The sequence below is a fragment of the Agelaius tricolor genome, unplaced genomic scaffold (assembly GCF_023055355.1).
Source record: "Agelaius tricolor isolate 1412-34295 unplaced genomic scaffold, bAgeTri1.0.p SCAF_7, whole genome shotgun sequence".
NCBI lineage: Eukaryota > Metazoa > Chordata > Aves > Passeriformes > Icteridae > Agelaius > Agelaius tricolor.
In genome coordinates this window covers 11,992,185-12,012,201 of record NW_027269267.1, presented here as the reverse complement: position 1 = coordinate 12,012,201, position 20,017 = coordinate 11,992,185, and the positions used below count along the sequence as shown (strand labels likewise).

The 20,017-nt window shown below is 37.5% G+C and overlaps 1 protein-coding gene across 2 annotated transcripts in view; it reads left to right on the top strand.

Annotated features, from left to right (window-relative positions):
* IL1RAPL1 (interleukin 1 receptor accessory protein like 1) overlaps nt 1–15,334 on the top strand; it is a 687,022-nt gene extending 671,688 nt beyond the window's left edge. For both annotated transcript variants that reach the window (XM_071430366.1, XM_071430365.1), the window contains exons 10-11: nt 2,543–2,713; nt 4,033–15,334. In XM_071430366.1, the coding sequence (XP_071286467.1) occupies nt 2,543–2,713; nt 4,033–4,751 (890 nt within the window). In that variant the 3' untranslated portion in view covers nt 4,752–15,334. The remainder of the gene's footprint in view (nt 1–2,542; nt 2,714–4,032) is intronic.
* The last annotated feature ends 4,683 nt before the right edge of the window (nt 15,335–20,017 follow it).

Here is a 20,017-nt window from a genome sequence, read left to right as displayed (position 1 = left end):
GGATTAAAGAATGCATGCTCCAAAATGATGCAACAGGTTCTTTGCCTAGAAACCTGGGCCACTAAGTGAAGTAATCTTTCCATGTGTTTTTAATGAAGATGAGATTTGACCCTCAGGGTTTACCCCTAAGGTCTATCTAAACCTGTGGCTGAGTGAGGCTCCATGACCATTGCTCACTTGCAAACTTCTCCTTTTCAGCTCCATAGAATGGTTGAATTGATAGGACAGTTTGTAACTCACAGTCTGTTTTGCCTGGAGTCTTGCAGTACCGGTGGCTTGGGGCTGATTGAAACATTTGTGGACTGAATGAATCACACCTTGAGCACAAGCTGCATTTGACCTCACTGTGATGAACTAATCCAGAACTTCCCCATGACTGATGCCTGAACACATCTCTGCAGATATACCCTAGACCCCAACCATTCTTTGCCCTACAAAGACTAGTAAAACTAGGAGGGAAAGATATCTTCCCTGCAACACAGGTGATGCAGCTGTAGTTAGGGGAGATGCTGAGATGCTGGAGCCTCCATGATATGAAAAATGTGTACTTTGACTAAATGCATAAGTGTGAGATTTGCATATGCAATAAAACAATGTCACAGCACAAATAATCCCCTCCAAGTAAGAATGTGTGTTTGTATCTTAGCAGGCAATACTCAGCCTTTAAAATAGTTTGAATTCTGCTTTATTTCTTATCATTTATCTCTTTGAAAAATGATGCATTCTCATCTTTACTCAAAGACTTTGAACAGAGCAGCATTTGTCTCAAGCATGTACCATGGTCGTGACCATTAATGGATGACAATAGAATATGTCATTGCAGCACCAGCATTTTTTCCGTTGTAATAACTTCCCCATATATAATTATATAAAATAATTATATAAATAATTTCCCCATATAATTTCCCCATTGTTGACCTAACTGTGTTCTAACTCTTTTGCTGGGTTATCACTGTCCAACTGCAGAAAAAAGAACCTGCAGTGTATGTCCATCTATATCATACTTGATCAAATCAGTCTTATTTTAAGGAATTATAAAAGGCAGGAGATGCTTTTCTGTTGTTAAAGGACATGTTTTCATAAATACTCCCAAAAAATCCTGGAAAGTGTGACCCATAAAAGGCAGTGCTTCTCTTTTTCTTAGTTTCTTTTTTTTGCTGTTGTTTTGGCTGGGGTTTTTTTCACTTGTTTTGTTTCGGTTTTTTCTGTGGCTATAACAATGCACCAGATAATATCGCACAAAAGATGTGCAGGGCACAGAATGAGCACAGAATGGCCATTTCATGGGTTTAGAAAGTTTAAAAGTAGTAACAGTACAACCACATTTGTTCTGTAATCTGCAAATGTTAATTAGCATAGTGCACATGGTTCCTCAGAAGGGATATGGTTCCTCAGAAGGGAGAGAGGACTGCTCAAGATTAGCACCGCTCCATTAATTTCATTTACATGCTCTCCATACTCCCTGCAGCTGGCAGGTTTTTCAAAATACTACTACCAGACTACAAAAAGGTGTAAAATGAAGAAAGGAGCTGCTCAATAAATAAATGAAGTCAGCACTGACTGAATATTACATTACTTATGACACACAGTATTTAGAATATTCAGTCAGATCTCTTTTATAAGAAATTGATATTCTGGGTAGTCTGTTCATAATGTTGTCAAGAGAGTTAGAAGGATGTTAACATTTCATTACTCTTGTCATTGATTTTCCTCTGCTTTCTTCACAACAAAAGTCAAAACATGACCTCTCATTTCACTGAATTAGTTCCAGAGCACTTGGCATTATTGACCTCCTAATGAAAATTAATGGCAGCTCTTTTGATTCAGTCTTTCAAGTAGGCACAGCAAGCACATTTAAAACACAGGCATGGTTATTTCTTATATTGAAGTAACACACTGTTAAGTAATGAAATGTACATTAATGCAACATTAAATTTGCAAATTTAAGTGCACAGAATTCAAGAAATTTAAACTGCCTTATCAGGAGCTGATGCTGGGAAGATTTAAGCTTGGCAATAATTTCAGACCTGGAGAGTTAGAGAGTTTTAAAAGGAATGCTATATGTACACGTAGAGCATTTCAGCCTCAGGTCCTAAATTTATAGTAAAATTCTGGCAAGACTGAAATGCTTTTACTATGCAGCAGAGATATTTGCACATTAGCCTAGTTATTTCCATGCTTTTCATTCTCCTTTTATGCTAGAGAAGAATGCAAATTCTTCTCAGTGACTTTTGACTTTTGTGCTCATGAGCTGTCACCCTGCAGTTGAATGGATTTTCTTCATCCAGATTCTTACATAAACTGACTTCTGTCTATGGATATGGAGCCTTTCTTCCTTGCTTCTGTGTAACTCAGGATTATCCCTACCATGTGAAGCAGGAAAGCTGAATGGATGCATATCTGGAGACTGGGTGAAACCTTGCCACTTTATCTAAACCATTTCCTCTTCCTGGAAAATTCTCCCAGAAATAATATCTGGGGAAATATCTGGGAAAACTGCTAGAATAAGGAATAAACTAACTTAATTTCCCTCTTTCCTTAGATAACAAAGACTATGATGCATATCTATCTTATACCAAAGTGGATCCTGACCAGTGGAATCAAGAAACTGGAGAAGAAGAAAGATTTGCTCTTGAGATTCTACCAGATATGCTGGAAAAGCATTATGGATACAAGTTGTTCATACCAGACAGAGATTTGATTCCCACGGGAAGTAAGTCATGTCTTTATTCTCATGTGATATTGAATGAGAAAATGAATGATTGCAGTGATTGTTTTAGTCTTGTTTCTATAGCTACTCCTTCAGAATGTCATCTTTTCTCCCATGTCTTAGAGAATGGTGAGGATAAACCACCAAATATTAATGTGCATTTCCCAGATAAGAGGATTATTATTTAGTAATTGTATTGTTTTAATTGAAGATAAAACAGTGAGGAAAGGGGATGCAAAAGTAAAGGAAATGAAAGAGACTAACATTTTTCAGATTTTTTGAGAACTTGCATATCTAGGAATGAATACCAAGTTCTTTGTTTTCAGTTCCTTAGATTTTGTTTGGAAAGATATCCATGATTCTTAGTATTACAGAAATTCACACAGGAAGGAAAGAGCTGTGTTTGGACTAAGGCAATGGTTGAGTAATAACTTCTACACCAGAAAAAAGTAGTGAATTCTGTCAGTGCCCACTGTAGCCAATTGTGTAGTGGATGTACTTGATCATTCTCAGAGACTGAATACTAGAATTGATTCCAGCTGGTACAAGTAGATCTTTTTCATGTTCCTCTCACATATTCCAACATAAGTGCAGTAACATTTTGTCAGTTGTTGTAATATTCTTCATGACTTCAGTGTAACCATATAGACAGTGATTAAGTTCAATACCTCTAATGAAAGATAAAAAAAAGGATACCTGGTATAGGCAAACAACATAGAACATCAAACAGTCTAATGGATTTTTTCTTTAAAATCTACAGCAAACTCAACATTAATTTACAGGATTTTTTTAATTTACATATTTTTTTATGAATGTGTGTGGCAGGGACATGAAGGAAAAACAGAATATAAGCCTACCAAAAAATTTAGAGTATCATTTGGGTTTGAGACCGAGGTCCTGAAGCACATGGCTGCTGCTCTGTTGTCTAACTGGGTGACTTTGCCTTTTTAAAGGTAAAAATCATGATGAGCATATTTGCTCCAATAGCAATATAGATGATACAAAGCCACAGCTCATGAAGAAACACTCACAATCCATAGCACAAGTGGGAATAGATCTTTTGCAGGAACACAGAATGTATGAAGTTGGAAGGGGCCTGTGGATGTCATCTTTTTCAACCTCCCTGTTCAAGCAGGTCCACATAGAGCAGGTTGCTCAAGATCATGGTCTGCCGGGCCAGCCTGGCACATTTATAAATGATATTTTTGCATATTTTAGTGAGATCTTCTGGGAGCAGGGATTTGCCTCTGTTCTTTCTCACTAGTTTATGAGAGCAGACTGTTTTCTTAGATTGCATTTTGAGCAATTGTTTTGTTTTGTAGCCTACATTGAAGATGTGGCAAGATGTGTAGACCAAAGCAAGCGACTGATCATCGTCATGACTCCAAGTTACGTGGTAAGAAGAGGTTGGAGCATCTTTGAACTGGAAACAAGGCTTCGAAATATGTTAGTCACGGGAGAAATCAAAGTGATACTGATTGAATGCAGTGAACTACGAGGAGTTATGAACTACCAGGAGGTTGAGGCCCTAAAACATACCATCAAGCTCCTCACTGTCATTAAATGGCACGGACCAAAATGCAACAAGTTGAATTCCAAGTTCTGGAAACGTTTACAGTACGAAATGCCTTTTAAGAGGATTGAACCCATGACAAATGAGCAGGTTTTAGATGTCAGTGAGCAGGGGCCCTTTGGGGAACTGCAGACAGTCTCCGCAATTTCCATGGCTGCTGCCACCTCCACTGCTCTTGCCACTGCCCATCCAGACCTGCGCTCCACCTTTCATAACACATATCATTCACAGATGCGCCAGAAACACTATTACCGGAGCTATGAGTACGATGTACCTCCTGCTGGCACCCTGCCTCTTACCTCAATAGGTAACCAGCACACCTACTGCAACATCCCCATGACACTTATAAACGGGCAGCGGCCGCAGACAAAAACTAACAGGGAGCAGAACCCCGAAGAGGCTCACACAAACAGTGCCATACTGCCCCTCCTGCCACGGGAGACCAGTATATCCAGTGTCATTTGGTGACCGACATGCAAGGGGCTGTCAACCCCCTTGAGTAGGAGCAGAGTCTGCAGTCTGGTGCCTGGAACTACATCCTCGACTGCTGCTGTTAAACACGCATTACAATCGATAACAAACGAGGAAAAACAGGGTCTTGTACATATGTTTTTTGCAATTTCTTTGTAGCATCAGTCTTCCTGTTTTACCCATGTCTCTTCCCATTCACATTTTTGACTTTGTTTTATATGTCATTGGAATTTGTATATTTACATTTTTTTTAAATGAAGAGACTGCTGTATAGATAGGAAACTTTTTTGCTTCATTAGTATAGTTTTAGACTTTTTGTTTGTTTGTTTATAACCTCTCTTGAAAATGCTTGGACAAAGCTATGTTGATATCAGAAGCACCATCCATTTTGTTGGCCTGCCTAGCCATGCCTGCTGCAGCTCACCTCTTTTGGAGAGTTTTTGTTCTTAGAAGGACCCCACTGCTCACTGAGAGCTCCAGTTTCATTTCTACTCCCGTAATGTGCACTGCTCCTTCCCTGCCCTTACAAAGACCCCCATTTGGGGTAACACTACAGTCTGACCATCTAACATGTAACTTGGTAGATACCTGTCAAACAAGAGAAAATACCCAATCTGTATCGGTTGCTTCACAGTAGTCACTAGAGTGTGTAGAAACTATAGCCGGTTTGGATTTTGCTTTCTTGGGTTTGGTTTCTTTCTTAATTCTTATTTTAAGAATGAGTTGGTTGTATCCTTTTATAAATATAAAAGCAACCCTATTTTTAACACATCCTGGAAAAGTATTAATGTGGTTGTGGATTTTATTTTTTAAGCACTCTTTTTTTTTTTTCTTTTTCAACTTTCAAAATCTTGCAAATAACATTTGCAAATGTCAGGCGAGTAAGACAAGTGAGGCAATAGACACTGAAGTGCAGAGTCCTGCTGATATGTACAGTGATGACTTCCAAACCAAAGGGGAATAAAAAAGACAGTATTGTAGATGGTTTGTCACTTTGTATTATAGAAAGTGTTATTTTCAAAAAAAAAGTAAGAGCAAAACATTATTTTCCTGTGGATTTCAGAGTCCCTTGTATTTTAATGTTCCAAAAACTGTATTTGCTTTAAAATTATATATTCAAGATTAAGAAATCTTCTTTCATTTGGTTTTAGCTTGTAACAATAAATAAAACTTTATTAATTTCAAAATTATTTCAGTAAAACTCAGGCAGAAAAAAATGACGTGATTACCAGAAATATAACTGTTTTCAGAATAAACTTTATTTATACAAAATTAATATTTAAATCAGACCTGGAAGTATTAAAAACAATTTATTCACTTTAATGAATAAATAAATTAGTTTTATTTTTATGTATGATTCCATCTTTGAGGAGTTGCAAATAATGCATGTACCATGGCTGACAGGGAAGAATAAAAGCCCACCACTGTGTTTACATCCAGACATCTTTGAGACAAATTAAATAAGCACCTTGCTCATACTTATGTTTTAAATAACAGAAAATCCTTTCTGGTTTTAGAAGGAGAGATGAATGGTGCAGGCTCTACAACATATTCAGGCCAAGCTCCCTGCTAGTCCCCACTGGCAGAAGCAGAGGAGCTGGAGTAGAGTTACTGGTTGCAGCACACTGTCATAGAGCCATGGGTTTGATTTACCCTGGCAGAAGTGTAACTGGTGTCCTGGCAAACAGGCCTTAGAGTCTATTTATGTAATTAATTAGCTTTAGGTGTTTTTATGGCAGCTGAATGATATCGGCCAATATAAGGGATGTTGTGGGGTTTGCTCATCATGATTGTCACAACAAGAAAAGTAGAGCTTATAATATTTTGGTCTTAATGAGAAGTGAGTGGAGAAGCTGCAGTTTGGGGGATATTTGTGGGAGCAATCCAGAACTGACAGTGTGGGAGGAAATGACTGTGCTTCTGTTGTGAAAGTCAAGAAATCTCAGTGTCTGCATAAGAAGCTAATAGACCTTTGAGGAGTACACTTTTATTTGCTTAAAATGTTTATTTCTCTGAGATTAAGCTCAAGTCCTTTTCTACAACCTGTTCTTTATTATAGTGTCTCTGGACATGTGCCAAACATCCACAAAATGGAAATTAGGCTGCCAGGTCACATAAAATTTTAAGAGAACTTTGCACGTTTGCTTTAAGAAAGCTATTATTTATTTGCTCTTACGGACACCTGTCAGGCACTGATGGCATTTTCCTTCATTCATTTGGATGTCTGTCCTGGATTTCACTGGGCTGAGGGTGGGAGAAGGGGAGGGGTTGTGAGTGGCAGTGTGGTGCTTAATTTCCATCTGGGCTTAAATCACAACACTCCCAAATACCCCAGGATCCTCTGAAAGCAATGCATTATTCTTTTCCCCTTTACATGCCCTGGTGTAAAGACTGGGATGTGGAATAAATGTAGGATGTAATTATTTGACAATGGGTAGGTCTTTTCTTAGCCACATGGGAAGTACTTTTCTGTTCTTCTATTTTTAGTGTAGATTTAAGCACTTTGAATAGCATGATTCAGGGATTGACAAATACTATTTGATATTCACACTACTTAAAGGAAGATTTTCTTATAATGTTTTGTCATAATATTAAATATAAGAAAAACAAACAAGCAAACAAAAAAAAAGAAACAAACCACAAAACCTGAAATAAGTGGAGAAGTTGTCTGTGGCTTTAGAAACATTCCTCCTTAGTATTCCTCTTCTGTGAACAGCTCTGTGTGGGGAACAGTGAAGGAAAGTGTTGTGTGTTCACGTGCTCTATGTTTGACAAAAATTCTGTTGGAATGCAAAATAAAATGGAAACAAACAAACAAGCAAACAAACCAAAACCAACAAAAATTGTCATTGCCCTAGTGCTTAGGCTCCATCATTTTTGGTGAAGGTGTTTTGGTTTTTGACAATGCAGCCTGAAATGTGCATGCAATAGCCACATATAAGGTTTAGCCATAAGCAAATAGCACTTTATTTTAAAAAAGGCACAGTGTGATGATCAGAAAAACTTACTCTGCCTGGTCAATAACTTTGGGTCTGTATGTGGATTCTATGCACGTGAATTATCCAAGTGTGGTGCTCTGTCTTTACAAGGCTCTCTCCAATCATGGTAGTCCATGGTATAAAAGGACTCTTGTTATACAGCTTGTGTAAATTCAGTACATAGGGTCTCCAGAGAGCATATATAGCTGGAAAGAAATGGGAGACTGTATAGAATGCAGCTAATTATTTTGAAGGCAAAATGCATTCCTGGGTCTGATTCTGTTCTCAGTTACAGCACTATGATTTGAGAGTAAATCTAATAAAACTGAATGAGTGCAGGATTGATTTGTGTGGCAGAAGAAAACTGGGAAAAACAAAGAGAAAAGGAATTCATATTTGCAGTCTGTGACAAGCTGAAATCTTGGCTGCAAGGAAAGGAACAGCAAAATGCCTTCTGAATTTTAGTGGGGACCCAGTTCTCACCTGGCAGCCAACATCAAACGCTTTCGATATGATCTGTTTCAGAGTTCAATACTGTCAGGCTTAGATGCAAACTAAGATTTTTCTATTTCTGCACAGCTGTGAAAACCATGGGTATTTTACATAATGGGTGATAATCAGTTCCATAATAGTCAGAAAGCTTATTATACCCGTCTGATCCAAATTCAAAAAGTTTTATTTGGATATTGTGCATTAATGACTCATTTAAATTATAGGTAGAGCAGTGAGATTTGGGAAAAGTAGCCTAGTAAAAAGGATTCCTTCATTTTTACACTAAAAAAAAAAAAGAAAAAAAAAGGAGAAGAAAATGTCAAGCTAGTAAGCCTAAGGAGAATTTAATTAAAATCCAAAGGAAGAAAAACCACGGTAGTAAAGTAAGCTCAAAAATAGAACAATGGTCAATGGAGAATAAAGGGCAAAATACCCACTTGCTTTTTGACTGTGTTGTGGTTTCTTTTGTCATGCAAAGCTCTGTACTCTGGCTGACCTACATCAAGCAACTGGCTTTTTTGGAGGCCATCCAGACAGATCAGCAGCACAAATATGTCCCTGTATGTCTAATACACTTCCGAATGATTTTGTACTTGTTGATAGTCCAGCACAGAGAGATTTTTGTTTGTCTTCTATTGTTGTTATAACAAGGAAGGCAAAAATCTGTCAGCACTAAAAAAAATCTCTGTAACAGACTTACTTTATTAACTAGAACAACTATATTCCTTCACTCCCACCCCCTATCTGGTTTGTTGATATTAGGACACATTTTCTAACCCAGCTGAGAAATAGGTTAAAGTGGCTGGCAACAGAAAAAATGTAAGCAACCTCATAAGAATGTTTCCTTGTATTATGAGGGTTGAAAGTTCCCTGGCCTTTTTTTTTTTCTGCATAGGCACATCTCTTCACCTCCTAAATAGCCCACTGAGTGGAGGTTGAAGAACTCCATTGTGTCTTTAATTTCAGATTCATTGAATTTAGCATGGATATGAGCTGTTGTTCATGATGTAATTCTACTGGGCCATTTCCCATTGACTCTGTTCCTATCCTCCAATATGTTGGCAGCATCACACTTCACCAAACCGCCTTGACTTGATGCTCCAAAACTCAGAGTTGTTGCCCTGGGGAGCAAAAATGATAAAAATGTTTCAGCTATTAAGAGTTTTTCTATGGGTTTTTTTTGTTTTGTTTTTGTTGTTGTTGGGTGGGGTTTTTTTGGTGGTTTTTTTTTTTTTTAATTCTGATTATAACAAAGTTTGAGTTTTGCTCTGGACTAATAAGCTCTGGTGTATGTTTAGAGTCCATAGCATCATGAAGTAGTTAGAGAAGAAATTACAAAGGCAGGTCTGATACCTTATGTAGAAAACATGTCAATTCTGAAGCTGTCCAGGTTACTGAAAAATTAGTATATTTTTATTGAGGCTTTTTAAAGGGACATATTTAACCTGTAATTACAACCAGATTCATCCCAAAAGATTATCAGCATTCTTAACATTAAAAAGGTAAAACCTTAAATAACATAATTTCAGAGTCATTCAATAGTCAATTCAAGTATTGTTATTTGGGGGGACTAAGAGTTTCATGATTCTCTAGGATCTAAATGTTAAATAGTTTATCTAGTATTGAGGTTATAGAGAGTACAAACATTTTTATTGATCACTAGTATAAGGAAAATAATTTGAAGCAAAATACGAGAGCTAAGATTTTGAGGGAGTTATTGATATCTTTTATAAAGACCTCTCTTAACCATCAGAACATGTCAAAAGGAACAAATTATGAAAAAATAAAATAGATCTGTTTTTTAACCATCTCTTTCTCTGTTAATCACATACTAGCTCTTCTTCTGCCACCTTCAAAAATACAAAGTCATCCAGGATCAATTAATACCTACTGAGCCCATACTCTCAAATTCATTTTGTGACAGATAAAGAAATGCAAGCCAGAGGAGGCAGCTGCAGCACATGTCTACAACTGAGAAGCTGCACAGAGGGGAAATTGTATTCCTGTGCATGGAGAAGGAGAGCACAGGCCCCTCTGGCCTCATGTTTAGCTGCTCCTGGGTCAGGTGGGCGCAGAAGGAACCTCAAGGTAACACCTCTGTCCTACCTGCTGTAGGCAACACGCAGGGAAGGTGGGCAGTAAGTTGCTACTGGTGTTAGTGAAAATAAACATGAGAACTATCAGATGTTGAGGGACAGATATCCTGTGGCAAAGCAGCTGGAAGAGCAGGAACAGCTGGCAATATTTGCAATATTTCCCATTTGCTCCATGTTCAAAGCAAATGCCAGCACTGAGCATAGGAAGAGGCCAGCTTGCTTGGTTAGTGTGCAATGCACTAAATGGCAGCTACAGGAAATTGCCATCTCAGTCAGGTAACACCACACCTGAGCACTCTTGCAGGGATTTCCACCCCATCCTATCCCATCCCATCCTATCCTGTCCCATCTGTTTACCTTGCAGACTGAAGTACAAGTACTCAAAGCTTGCTGTAAGGCCTCAGGCTGGGGTCCACACTAAAACTCTTTGCAGAGGTGTTTAGGGTGAGTAGATGTCTTTTTTCCTGTGACTTGCAGGAGTAAAGCTTTGAGTTGAAAAAAGGCTGTATTTTTTTTCTCAGTATACCATTTTTCACATCCACATAGAATGCTCATGTGAAGCAACATTCTGATACTATTCTAATCTTCTCTGAGATAAAAAATCTTTAAAATATCAGTTATGAGCTCAAGATATTCCATTAGGCTGCAGTCTGCACACACACACACACTTGAAAAACAAACATAAAGAAAGAAAAACAAATTAGCAATGCAATTACTTAATCTTTTTTAACCTGGGTTTATAGGAGTCTTTTTCAAGAGAAGGTTGTTTTCCCCTGATGTTTTGTAGGAAGTTAAGTAAGAGTCTTTTCCAAATTTCCTCTCCATTCTTTGCATGACAGGTAAATCACAGAGAGATTTGTTTAGAAAATCCCATTATTCTTTGTAAATTTAAAACACAAGACACAATGAATTTACAGACATACAAGAAGTTGTTTGCCAGAGTTAATATTCTCTGGTGAACAGCTCACTGCAGCCCTAATTGAGTTCTTAGGAATGTTTCAGCAGAAAACTTAAACAATTGGTATTATATGTTTACCTTTAGCACCACATTAGAATGCTGTACATTTGTCATCCTAACACCCAGGCAACTTCATATGGAACAATTATGTAAATACAAAGCAGTAAGGAGAACAATGACAAAACTGTCTCTCCATGTCTCTTAGCAAAATATTTCAGTGACACCAGGCTCCTTCTTTGATACCACTAACCTATGCCTACCTCAGCAAAACACATGAATCTGCAAACTGTGCAGATATCTGGGACAAAATTGTTGCAATAATCACTCTCAAATCTTACATCACAGAAAGCACTTTATGCAATTTTATTCCTGTACATAGGTATTTTAACTTGTAACCATTTAATCGTAGAACTGCACAACAAAATAAAATAAGTAGCCCTCAAAAAAAGGCAAGGAAGTCCCAAAAATCTGGGTTTTTTCATAGCAAGGTATTTCCCATGTGCTGCAAGGAGATGACAAACTTGTAACCAAGGGATTGCTAGGGATGCTGTGACACAGATACATTGCTGGGGTGACACGGGGTGGGAGAGGTACAGGGAAGATTTTTATTGGTCATGTCATGACCAGGTAGGTTAATACAACTAGCATTCATCTAGTCCTGCTGCCACAGAAATTACAAATACCTCTTGCCCAGAAACCCAAATTTAGAAGATACTTCCTTCACCAACTGTTTGCTGTCTGAAGCCATTTATATAACCTTGTTAGATGTAGGATTTTTTTTCCTAGCTAATAGGACCTATCTGAATATCTGCCAAATTTCCTATTGCAAATAATGCTGTCAGTACAGTTCATGTCTTATTTTCTCTGATTACCTCTTCACTCTTCTAAACAAAAGAGCTTGTGAATAGCCTTCAGTACCACATAGCAAATACTATTCCTACATTTTTTAAATGTTTTTAGTTGTTTGAAGAGTGAGAAGCAGCAGCAAAGATGCTATCTGCTTGAAATGACACTTACCAAGATGTTCTTTAGGGAATGTTGAAGAAAAATTCCCTTTTAGTCATCCTGGGCACCTTACCAGATATACAACTTTCAAGATCCCCTCAGACAAGAATCTAGAGCAGAGGAAGTTTGACAGAGCCTGAGATGCACATGCATATAATTTTCAAGAATGTTTTCATTCCTTGTAGCTCCTTGAATTGTGTTTTTGTTTGCTTGGACTTGCTTTGTTTTGTTCTGATTTGTTTTCATAAGGACACATCAGGACTGAGATACCATTGCACTACATGAGTTTATTAAAAAGAATGGAGTGGAAGTCCAGAGAACTGGAGTAAAATAGTCATAAGCGAGTCTGAAAGTCAGGAGACTTTCAGCACAAATGTGCACATGGCAACTGCTCAAAGAGCTGTTGGATTTCCTTAGCTCCCACTTCAGTTCTCCACTTCATAGCCAATCCAAAAAATAGGTATTTTAAGGGAAATTTGTACTTTCAGGTGCTATTATACCTGGAGTCTCAGGCACAGTGAGTCTGATTCCCTCTGCTCACTGAGAAATGAGCTTCCTTTGAAAGCTGAGTTTTTTCCAGCCTTCTGATTGCTACCTGTTGGCTTTCTAAGGCTCTCCAAAGTCTTGAAAAATAAATAAAATAAAATATTTCAAAGTCAAGGTGAATCTATAGGAACTTACAAAATTATCATTGGTTATTTCAAATACTTTACTAGAACACAGCTATCTTCCCCTTCTTCCTGTAACTCTGTGGTGTCAAACCATGACAAACTCTTATGGTTTCTTCTGCTCTAGGTAATTTGCTATAATTTATTTTACATGTCCTGTAAAAATATGACCTAAGATATTTTTATATTATTCAGAAAACTCATAAATAATTTGTGACAGCTTCATTATAAAGGTTTGAGGATTTGATAATGATACATGTTCAGCATGCTGATAAAGTTAAAGAAGGCAGCTGCCCATTGCTGGGCAGTGGTGAAGCAGCAACAAGTAGTGAGTGGAGTATGCTAAAAGAAAGAATACTAATCTTAGCTTTTAGAGTAAAAGGGATTATGTCCCAATAATGCAGCTAAATATCCCCTGCTGTCACTCATGGCAGTTTTGAGACACCTCTGAATTTTGCAAGAAAAGCACATTATTGAATTCTGTGCAGTTACTAGTGTCATGAAACCTTTGATAATATATAAAATTAAGCATATGCACCATTTCGTAAGTAAATCTTTTTATTAGCATATTGTGCATTCTGCACCTTCTTCAGATGACAAGTAAACAAAATGACCAAAAAGATCTTTAACAGAAAGAACATATGTCTATTTCAAATACTAGAAGAAAAAATTCATCACCTACTCTTTCATTAAAAAAGCTGCAAAACTAATACAAATAAAGCAATTTGTCTAGGGGATTTAGTTTCTTTAATTTTATTTAGTTCCTTTACTCATCTCAGAAGGAGCTGACTGTCCACAAGCAGAATGCACAACACAACTCAAGCAGTGATATTCCCTTTTTGGGAACCCACTGTTCAAAGTTATCACCTGGATAAGCATCTTGATAAAGCACTTTGTTAATAAAGCTCTCAGCTGGACTTCCATAATCTGAGGAACCAGCAGTGTGGAATTGCTTTGTAGCTCCTGTTGAATATATGCACATACATTGAAGAGATAAATGTCTACTTACCATCTTTAATTTTGCATTGATGGAATGGAGCAAGGAAGTGCCATGCTAGGCTTTGGCACCTTTTATCTTAATTCTCTTTATAGTTGATTAAAGTAAAAAGAATACTTCTACTGGAGTCAGCAGAATTTACTGTAGGTCCGTATAAATGGTGCAAAAATAAAGAGCAGAATCAGGCCCAGTATTTGTGAACATGAATTTCTGTTTATTCTACAATTTAATTGAAGTTTTAGCAGCATTGCCTTTTCTAAATGTCCATAACTATTGCCATACAAACCATAAATTAACATATGCATTATTTTCAAGGTTTTCTTTAAGGCTACAGGTATGACTATAAATTGGAAAATATGTCTCTGCCTTTATACACTTTGTTCAAAATCATTAAAGTTAAAAGTATAAGCACTAAAGTTAAGTAGAAATACGTCAACCTATATTTATGTCTACTGTATATTAAAGATTTTACCTAAAGAAATTTACTTATATTTATTTTTTAAAAAAATTAGATGGGTCATAGCTAAAAGGAACTGCATTTTTGTAGTAATACTATACTTATTGCTGAGAAGCAAGAGAGTCATGATCAAAATGTTACCTAGTTTCAGTGTATGTTGCTTTAAAATGAACATGGTTTATATTATCCTAACTTTTGGAAAATTCACCAAGACTGGTAGAAAAAAAAAAGGAAGACCTTATTGTAATAGCTACAACATATTAAGCATTTTGTATTCTCATCAATTTTATTCTTACAAGAGAAAAGACATCATTCACTAAATATGAATGCTGCACATGTTAGCAATAGAAACATTGATTTTTGTAACTTTGATTGCACTTGCCTTAACTTTTCCACACATATATACAAACACAAATAACACAGAGGGGGGTAAAAGAGGATTAAGAGAAATAAAACCCACAAAAGTAGGCAAGTTTTACATTATTTAATGAATAAAAACACATGAGCTTTTTCAATAGAATCCTTGTAAAGAGCACATGATGCCATAAGTTTGTTAAAGCACAAGGTGTACTTTGTCTAGATGAAAAAAAAACAACAAAACAACACAAAGCCAAACAAAAAAAAAAACCTTTTGGTGTGACTTTGATTTAGGTTTAAAAAAGTTGGATGTTTAAAAAAATCTTTATTACTTGCATATGAATATTTTTGTATGATAATATACAAAGAAGGTTTTAAAACAAAACAAAAAAAAACCCACTTGCTTTATAGTGTGCAAATTTTAGAGGAAAGTAAACAGGGTATGCGTCCAATTTGTAAAACAATGTCCTCCTTTCAAGATTACGCTTTCACTGACTAAATGCAAGGTTATGACAACTTGAAATACTTTTTTTTGTGAACTGACAAAGAAAAAATAAAGCAATGTGAATAATTTGCGTATGCAAATTTTTTTTTTCAAAAGAAATTTTTGCTGGTAGCAATACAAATTTAATAGCATGATAGGGAAAGCTTTGAAGGTACCAGTACAGAGATTTGACTAGAAGGGCACACTGGGCCAGAGCATATGTATTGGATAAGCTGGCACAGCTCCCCTGGAGGCAATGGAGCCGCTCCAGCTCACAGCAGCTGAGAATCTGACCTCTAATATTTTCTTTCTTGTGGTTTCCTCTTGTTCTGCTGTTCTATTTCTTAAGGATATTTTGTTTAGGATATGTTTTGGGTTTTTTTTTCCTGTGGACTCTTTTTTTCTTAAAAACTCTAAGGGTTATGGTTCTAACCATTGTAAAGCAAGAAATGCAGTCTCACAACTCTCTGGGGCAAAGACTTTGTGTGTGGGTGGCGCAAACTTGTTTGATTTGTTACAGCACTGCTCAAGTTTTGTGACAGTTTAGCTCCACTGGAACCACAGGGTGGCAGGGGAATAGAACAACATGGTGGGGAACAGAGTAACATGGTAGGGAACCATTTTTAGCACTCCATGTGTGTGTGTGGTGTGTTTGTGTGAGCAGCATCATGGAAGACCCTGACTGATACAGAAACTGTAGTGGAGCAGAAGGAGCTCAAATCACAGCACCAATGAAAGCTAATAAGAAAATGTCAAAAAGGGCATTACTGAAAACCTGGATGAATGTTCTTCTTTTTTGAAGTTTGTTGAATATGACATCATGCCTGGGTTAGGACAAATTCCATCCTTGAGTTTCTGAACAGACTGTAAGCTTTGTGGCTCTCTTCTAAAGTGCAGAGGCATAAATCATTATCCAAGACAATGTGTTTATACCCATATTATAACACACAAATGAACTGCAACCAGCTTCTTTTTTGCCTTCCTATCAAGACCCTCACCTTCAGAAGTCCTGAAAGATGCAAGAAACAGTAAACTTGTTTCCACTCTTTTATTATTTTTTAAAGCCGTGATGCTCCTCAGATGCTGGGGAATTGCTCCAAATTTGAACCTCTGTAACACAAGAATTTGGGGCCTTGCAATAAGAGACAGGCACCAGTGCACAGCAGCTCTTACAAAGGTCTATTTTATGTCATAGCTAGAGTTTAAATTGTCAAAAGGGCTGGTGATCTCCTGGCTCCAGAAGCCCGGGCCATAGACCTGTGCCAGACCCGTGTCTCTGTAGCTCATGAGTATCACAAGACTTTTAAGATGTGACAACTGAATTGGTTCACCTGCAGCAACTCATATTTAAATACATTTTTAATATTACTGTATTTTGCACCTGCAGTCTGAAGTCAAGGTGAACTATATTAAAAAAATATTGTTTCTACAGGCATTCACCCTTTTGAACTTTGTCTGCTTCATCTACTTCTCATGAGATTTTTATCTTTGCTATACAAAATATTAGTAAGATCATTTGAATAAATGATCATGGTTTCACCAGTATTAACATGATTCATTGGCCTGGTATGGTGGCAGGAAATGCATTTAGCATTTGATTAGACATCATAAGAGTTATGATTACTCAACTACCAGCATGTGACGTGCACAGAAATATGGTATCCACTGTAAATTCAAAAAATATTTATGTATATTTAGTTACATTTTTTAAATATTGCTATTTAACAGACATTAATAAAAAAATTGAAGAACATCATTCTCTATTCTTTACTGCATTACTCTGAATTCCTTGCAATTCTTAGACACATGATTGAGACTAGAACAAGAGCAAAAATTTTATTAATTTCTTGTATTCTCTCCCAAAATCATGTATGTGTGAACAGGCTGGGAAGCCACATAGGGCTGCATGCTTGAAGAGGGACAATCACAGGAAAAAAGTAAGTAAACAAGATGTTGCTTAAAGAGTGATGGAGTCTTGGTTTCAAAAATAAGTAAATAAAAAGAAAGAGGCAAACAAACAGAAAGAATAAAAGCACCAACAAGCATTAATATTGATCAAAACATTTAGAATACCTCTGGACATCTTTCTTGGATTCTCCTGACATGTACCACTTATAATCAATTGCATTGAGTGATTAAATTTTCCCTCTATTTATGAGTACTTATTTACACCTTTTATTTTTCCAAATGTCCTGGGGTGACTTTATGGTGTTGTACCCTGATATCCCCATCATTCCCTTCCAAATTTGTCCCAAACCAGGACATCCAACCTATGTTTTCTTTGTTTTGGTTTTTTTTTTTTTTTTTAATTTGGCAGCAAGTTTTCTTCATATTTATTTTATTTTGCATAGAAAATTGCATTTTGTATTTAATGGGAAAAAAAAAGTATTATTTCAGTACTAAGTTTGTGTTGTTAGGAATTTAGTGTTGTATCTGTAATTGAAACATGGGTTTATGAACAGACCTGTGAAATGCAACTGTTCCCACGCTGGGAGCCTACATGTCAGCTACTGGATCAGGGAGATCAGAATGTCATTTGAAGAAATACACACATAACTGAACATGAAATGCTCAGGTATTTACAGAATCCACTGAAGTGCAAATAAAACTCTTGTTTGCAAGTAAAAAGCTGTTTTATTTCAACTGGAGAATTTTAAAAGAAGTTCTTCTGTTAAACAAGAAACATAAAAGACACCCTGATAGTCATATACTATAAAAGGTGATGCTGAGTAAAAGAGGCATTATGATGCAAGGTAGATCTGTAATTGTAGCTTAAGTTTTCAAAATTGCTCCAAAAGGTCTGGGAAATACACCCTCACTTCAAATGGACTCATAGATTGTACACAGATTAGTTTCAAAGCTCGGTGAAAACAAATGTCAAAAGTAAAATGAACAGTAAACATATTTTTCTGCAGAACAGGAACTGCAGTACTGAGAATAATGTGAACAGAGGAGATAAAACAGTAATGTAGAAGCGATGTCCAAATGCATTGTCTAGAGATTGAAAAATAGGCTCCAGAAAATTAGTCAGAGATCTTTAAAGTGTTTTACTTTCCAGTTGCATGCAGAATGGATTCATTCTTTTAAATCAATATGCAAACCACAAAATCAAATAGCTCTTCTTCTCTGAATGCTGATGAACCTTACCCAGGTCAGCATGTTCTCCCTGCTTATACTGCAGGGAAATAAGCACTGAGCAAGGTAAAGCTAGGACAAAGCCTGGGCCCCTTATGATTACTTCATATAGCACTCTCATTTCTGTCTTGAGAAATTAGGTGTTGATTGTCTTCAGATTTAGTACTGGCTGTGGTGGAGACAGCTGTCAGAAGCAACACAGCCTAAATATTTGATGTGGGAATATACTGTGGCTTTTCTGTCAGCAGCACTGGATACACTGCCAACAACAAGCACAAGATTTTTGTTCTCCAGCGAGCATCATCTTGCATCTGATGGTAGCACCACATCTACTGGAAATGGAAAGAATACAAAAAAGCATTAAAGGAAGAATAAACTATGCAAGAAGATGCAAGAAAAAGGACTATTGCTCCTATGCTCGTTGACTTCTCATCTCACAGGATAGATAAATTCCTTGTTGCCTCCTCCAGGCCTTTCTCAGTCCTGGCCCCAAATGAATGAGATCCACAGGCAATGCTGAGCCACAACATTTGAACACCTCCAGGCAGTACCAGCTCAGCCACCTTTACACTCCCCACTGCAAGGGGTGACTTCCTCCAAGTTAACTTCCAAAACTCCCCTAACTGTAACTAATTATTACAAGTTCTGCTTGGCCACAGAATTTTGTGTGCTATCAACACACTACATTTCTGTCTTCAATATTTGATTTTGATATCCTGCTTTTTAATACATCTAAGAGGACATTTTTGTTTTGAAGAATTGGTTGTAAAGCTAAAGAGTATAAATTTGTTTGAAAGTATAAAAAAGGGGATCTTGTTATGTGGTGGTTTGACCTTGATTGGACAACAGATGCCAACCCCAGCCACTGTCACTGCCCTCCTCATCTGGATAGGGGAGGGAAAGTATAACAAAAGGCTCATGTATTGAGATAGGACAGGGAGAGATCACTCATCATTCCTCCTCCTCCTCCCATGCAGGAACACAGGGAATGGGGCTGTAGTAATTTTGTCACACATTGTCTCTGCTGCTCCTTCCTTCTCAAGGGGAGGACTCTTCATATTCATCCTGTTCCAGGGTGGGTTGCTCCTACAGGATATAGTCTTCAATGAACTTCTTCAACTTGAATCCTTAGGCTACAGCCCTTCACAAGCTTCAGCATGGATCCCTTCTGTAGGGTGCAGCCCTTCAGGAACAGACTGCTCCAGCATGGGTCCCCCATGGGTCCACAGATCCTGCCAGGAACTTGCTCTAGCTCTGGCTTCCTGTGGTGTTACAGCCTCCTTGGAACATCCACCTGCTCTGCAACAGGATCCTCCATGGCCTTCAGGTGGATACTTGCTCCATCGTGGAGCTCCATGGGCCGCAGGGGCACAGCTGCCACACCATGGCCTTCATCTCTGCTCTGACACCTGGAGCACCTCTTTCCACTTCTGCTTCACTGGCCCTGGGTGCCTGTAGGTCTGTTGCTCAAATATTCTCACTCCTCTCTTCTCTGGCTGCTGGTGCTTGTTGCACATTTTGGATTTTTTCCTGCTTTGCTTTCCCAGTGGCACTGCCACCATCACTGGTGGGCTCGGCCTTGGACAGTGGCAGGTATCTCTTGTAGCCTTTGGCTCTGTCAGACATGGGAGAAGCT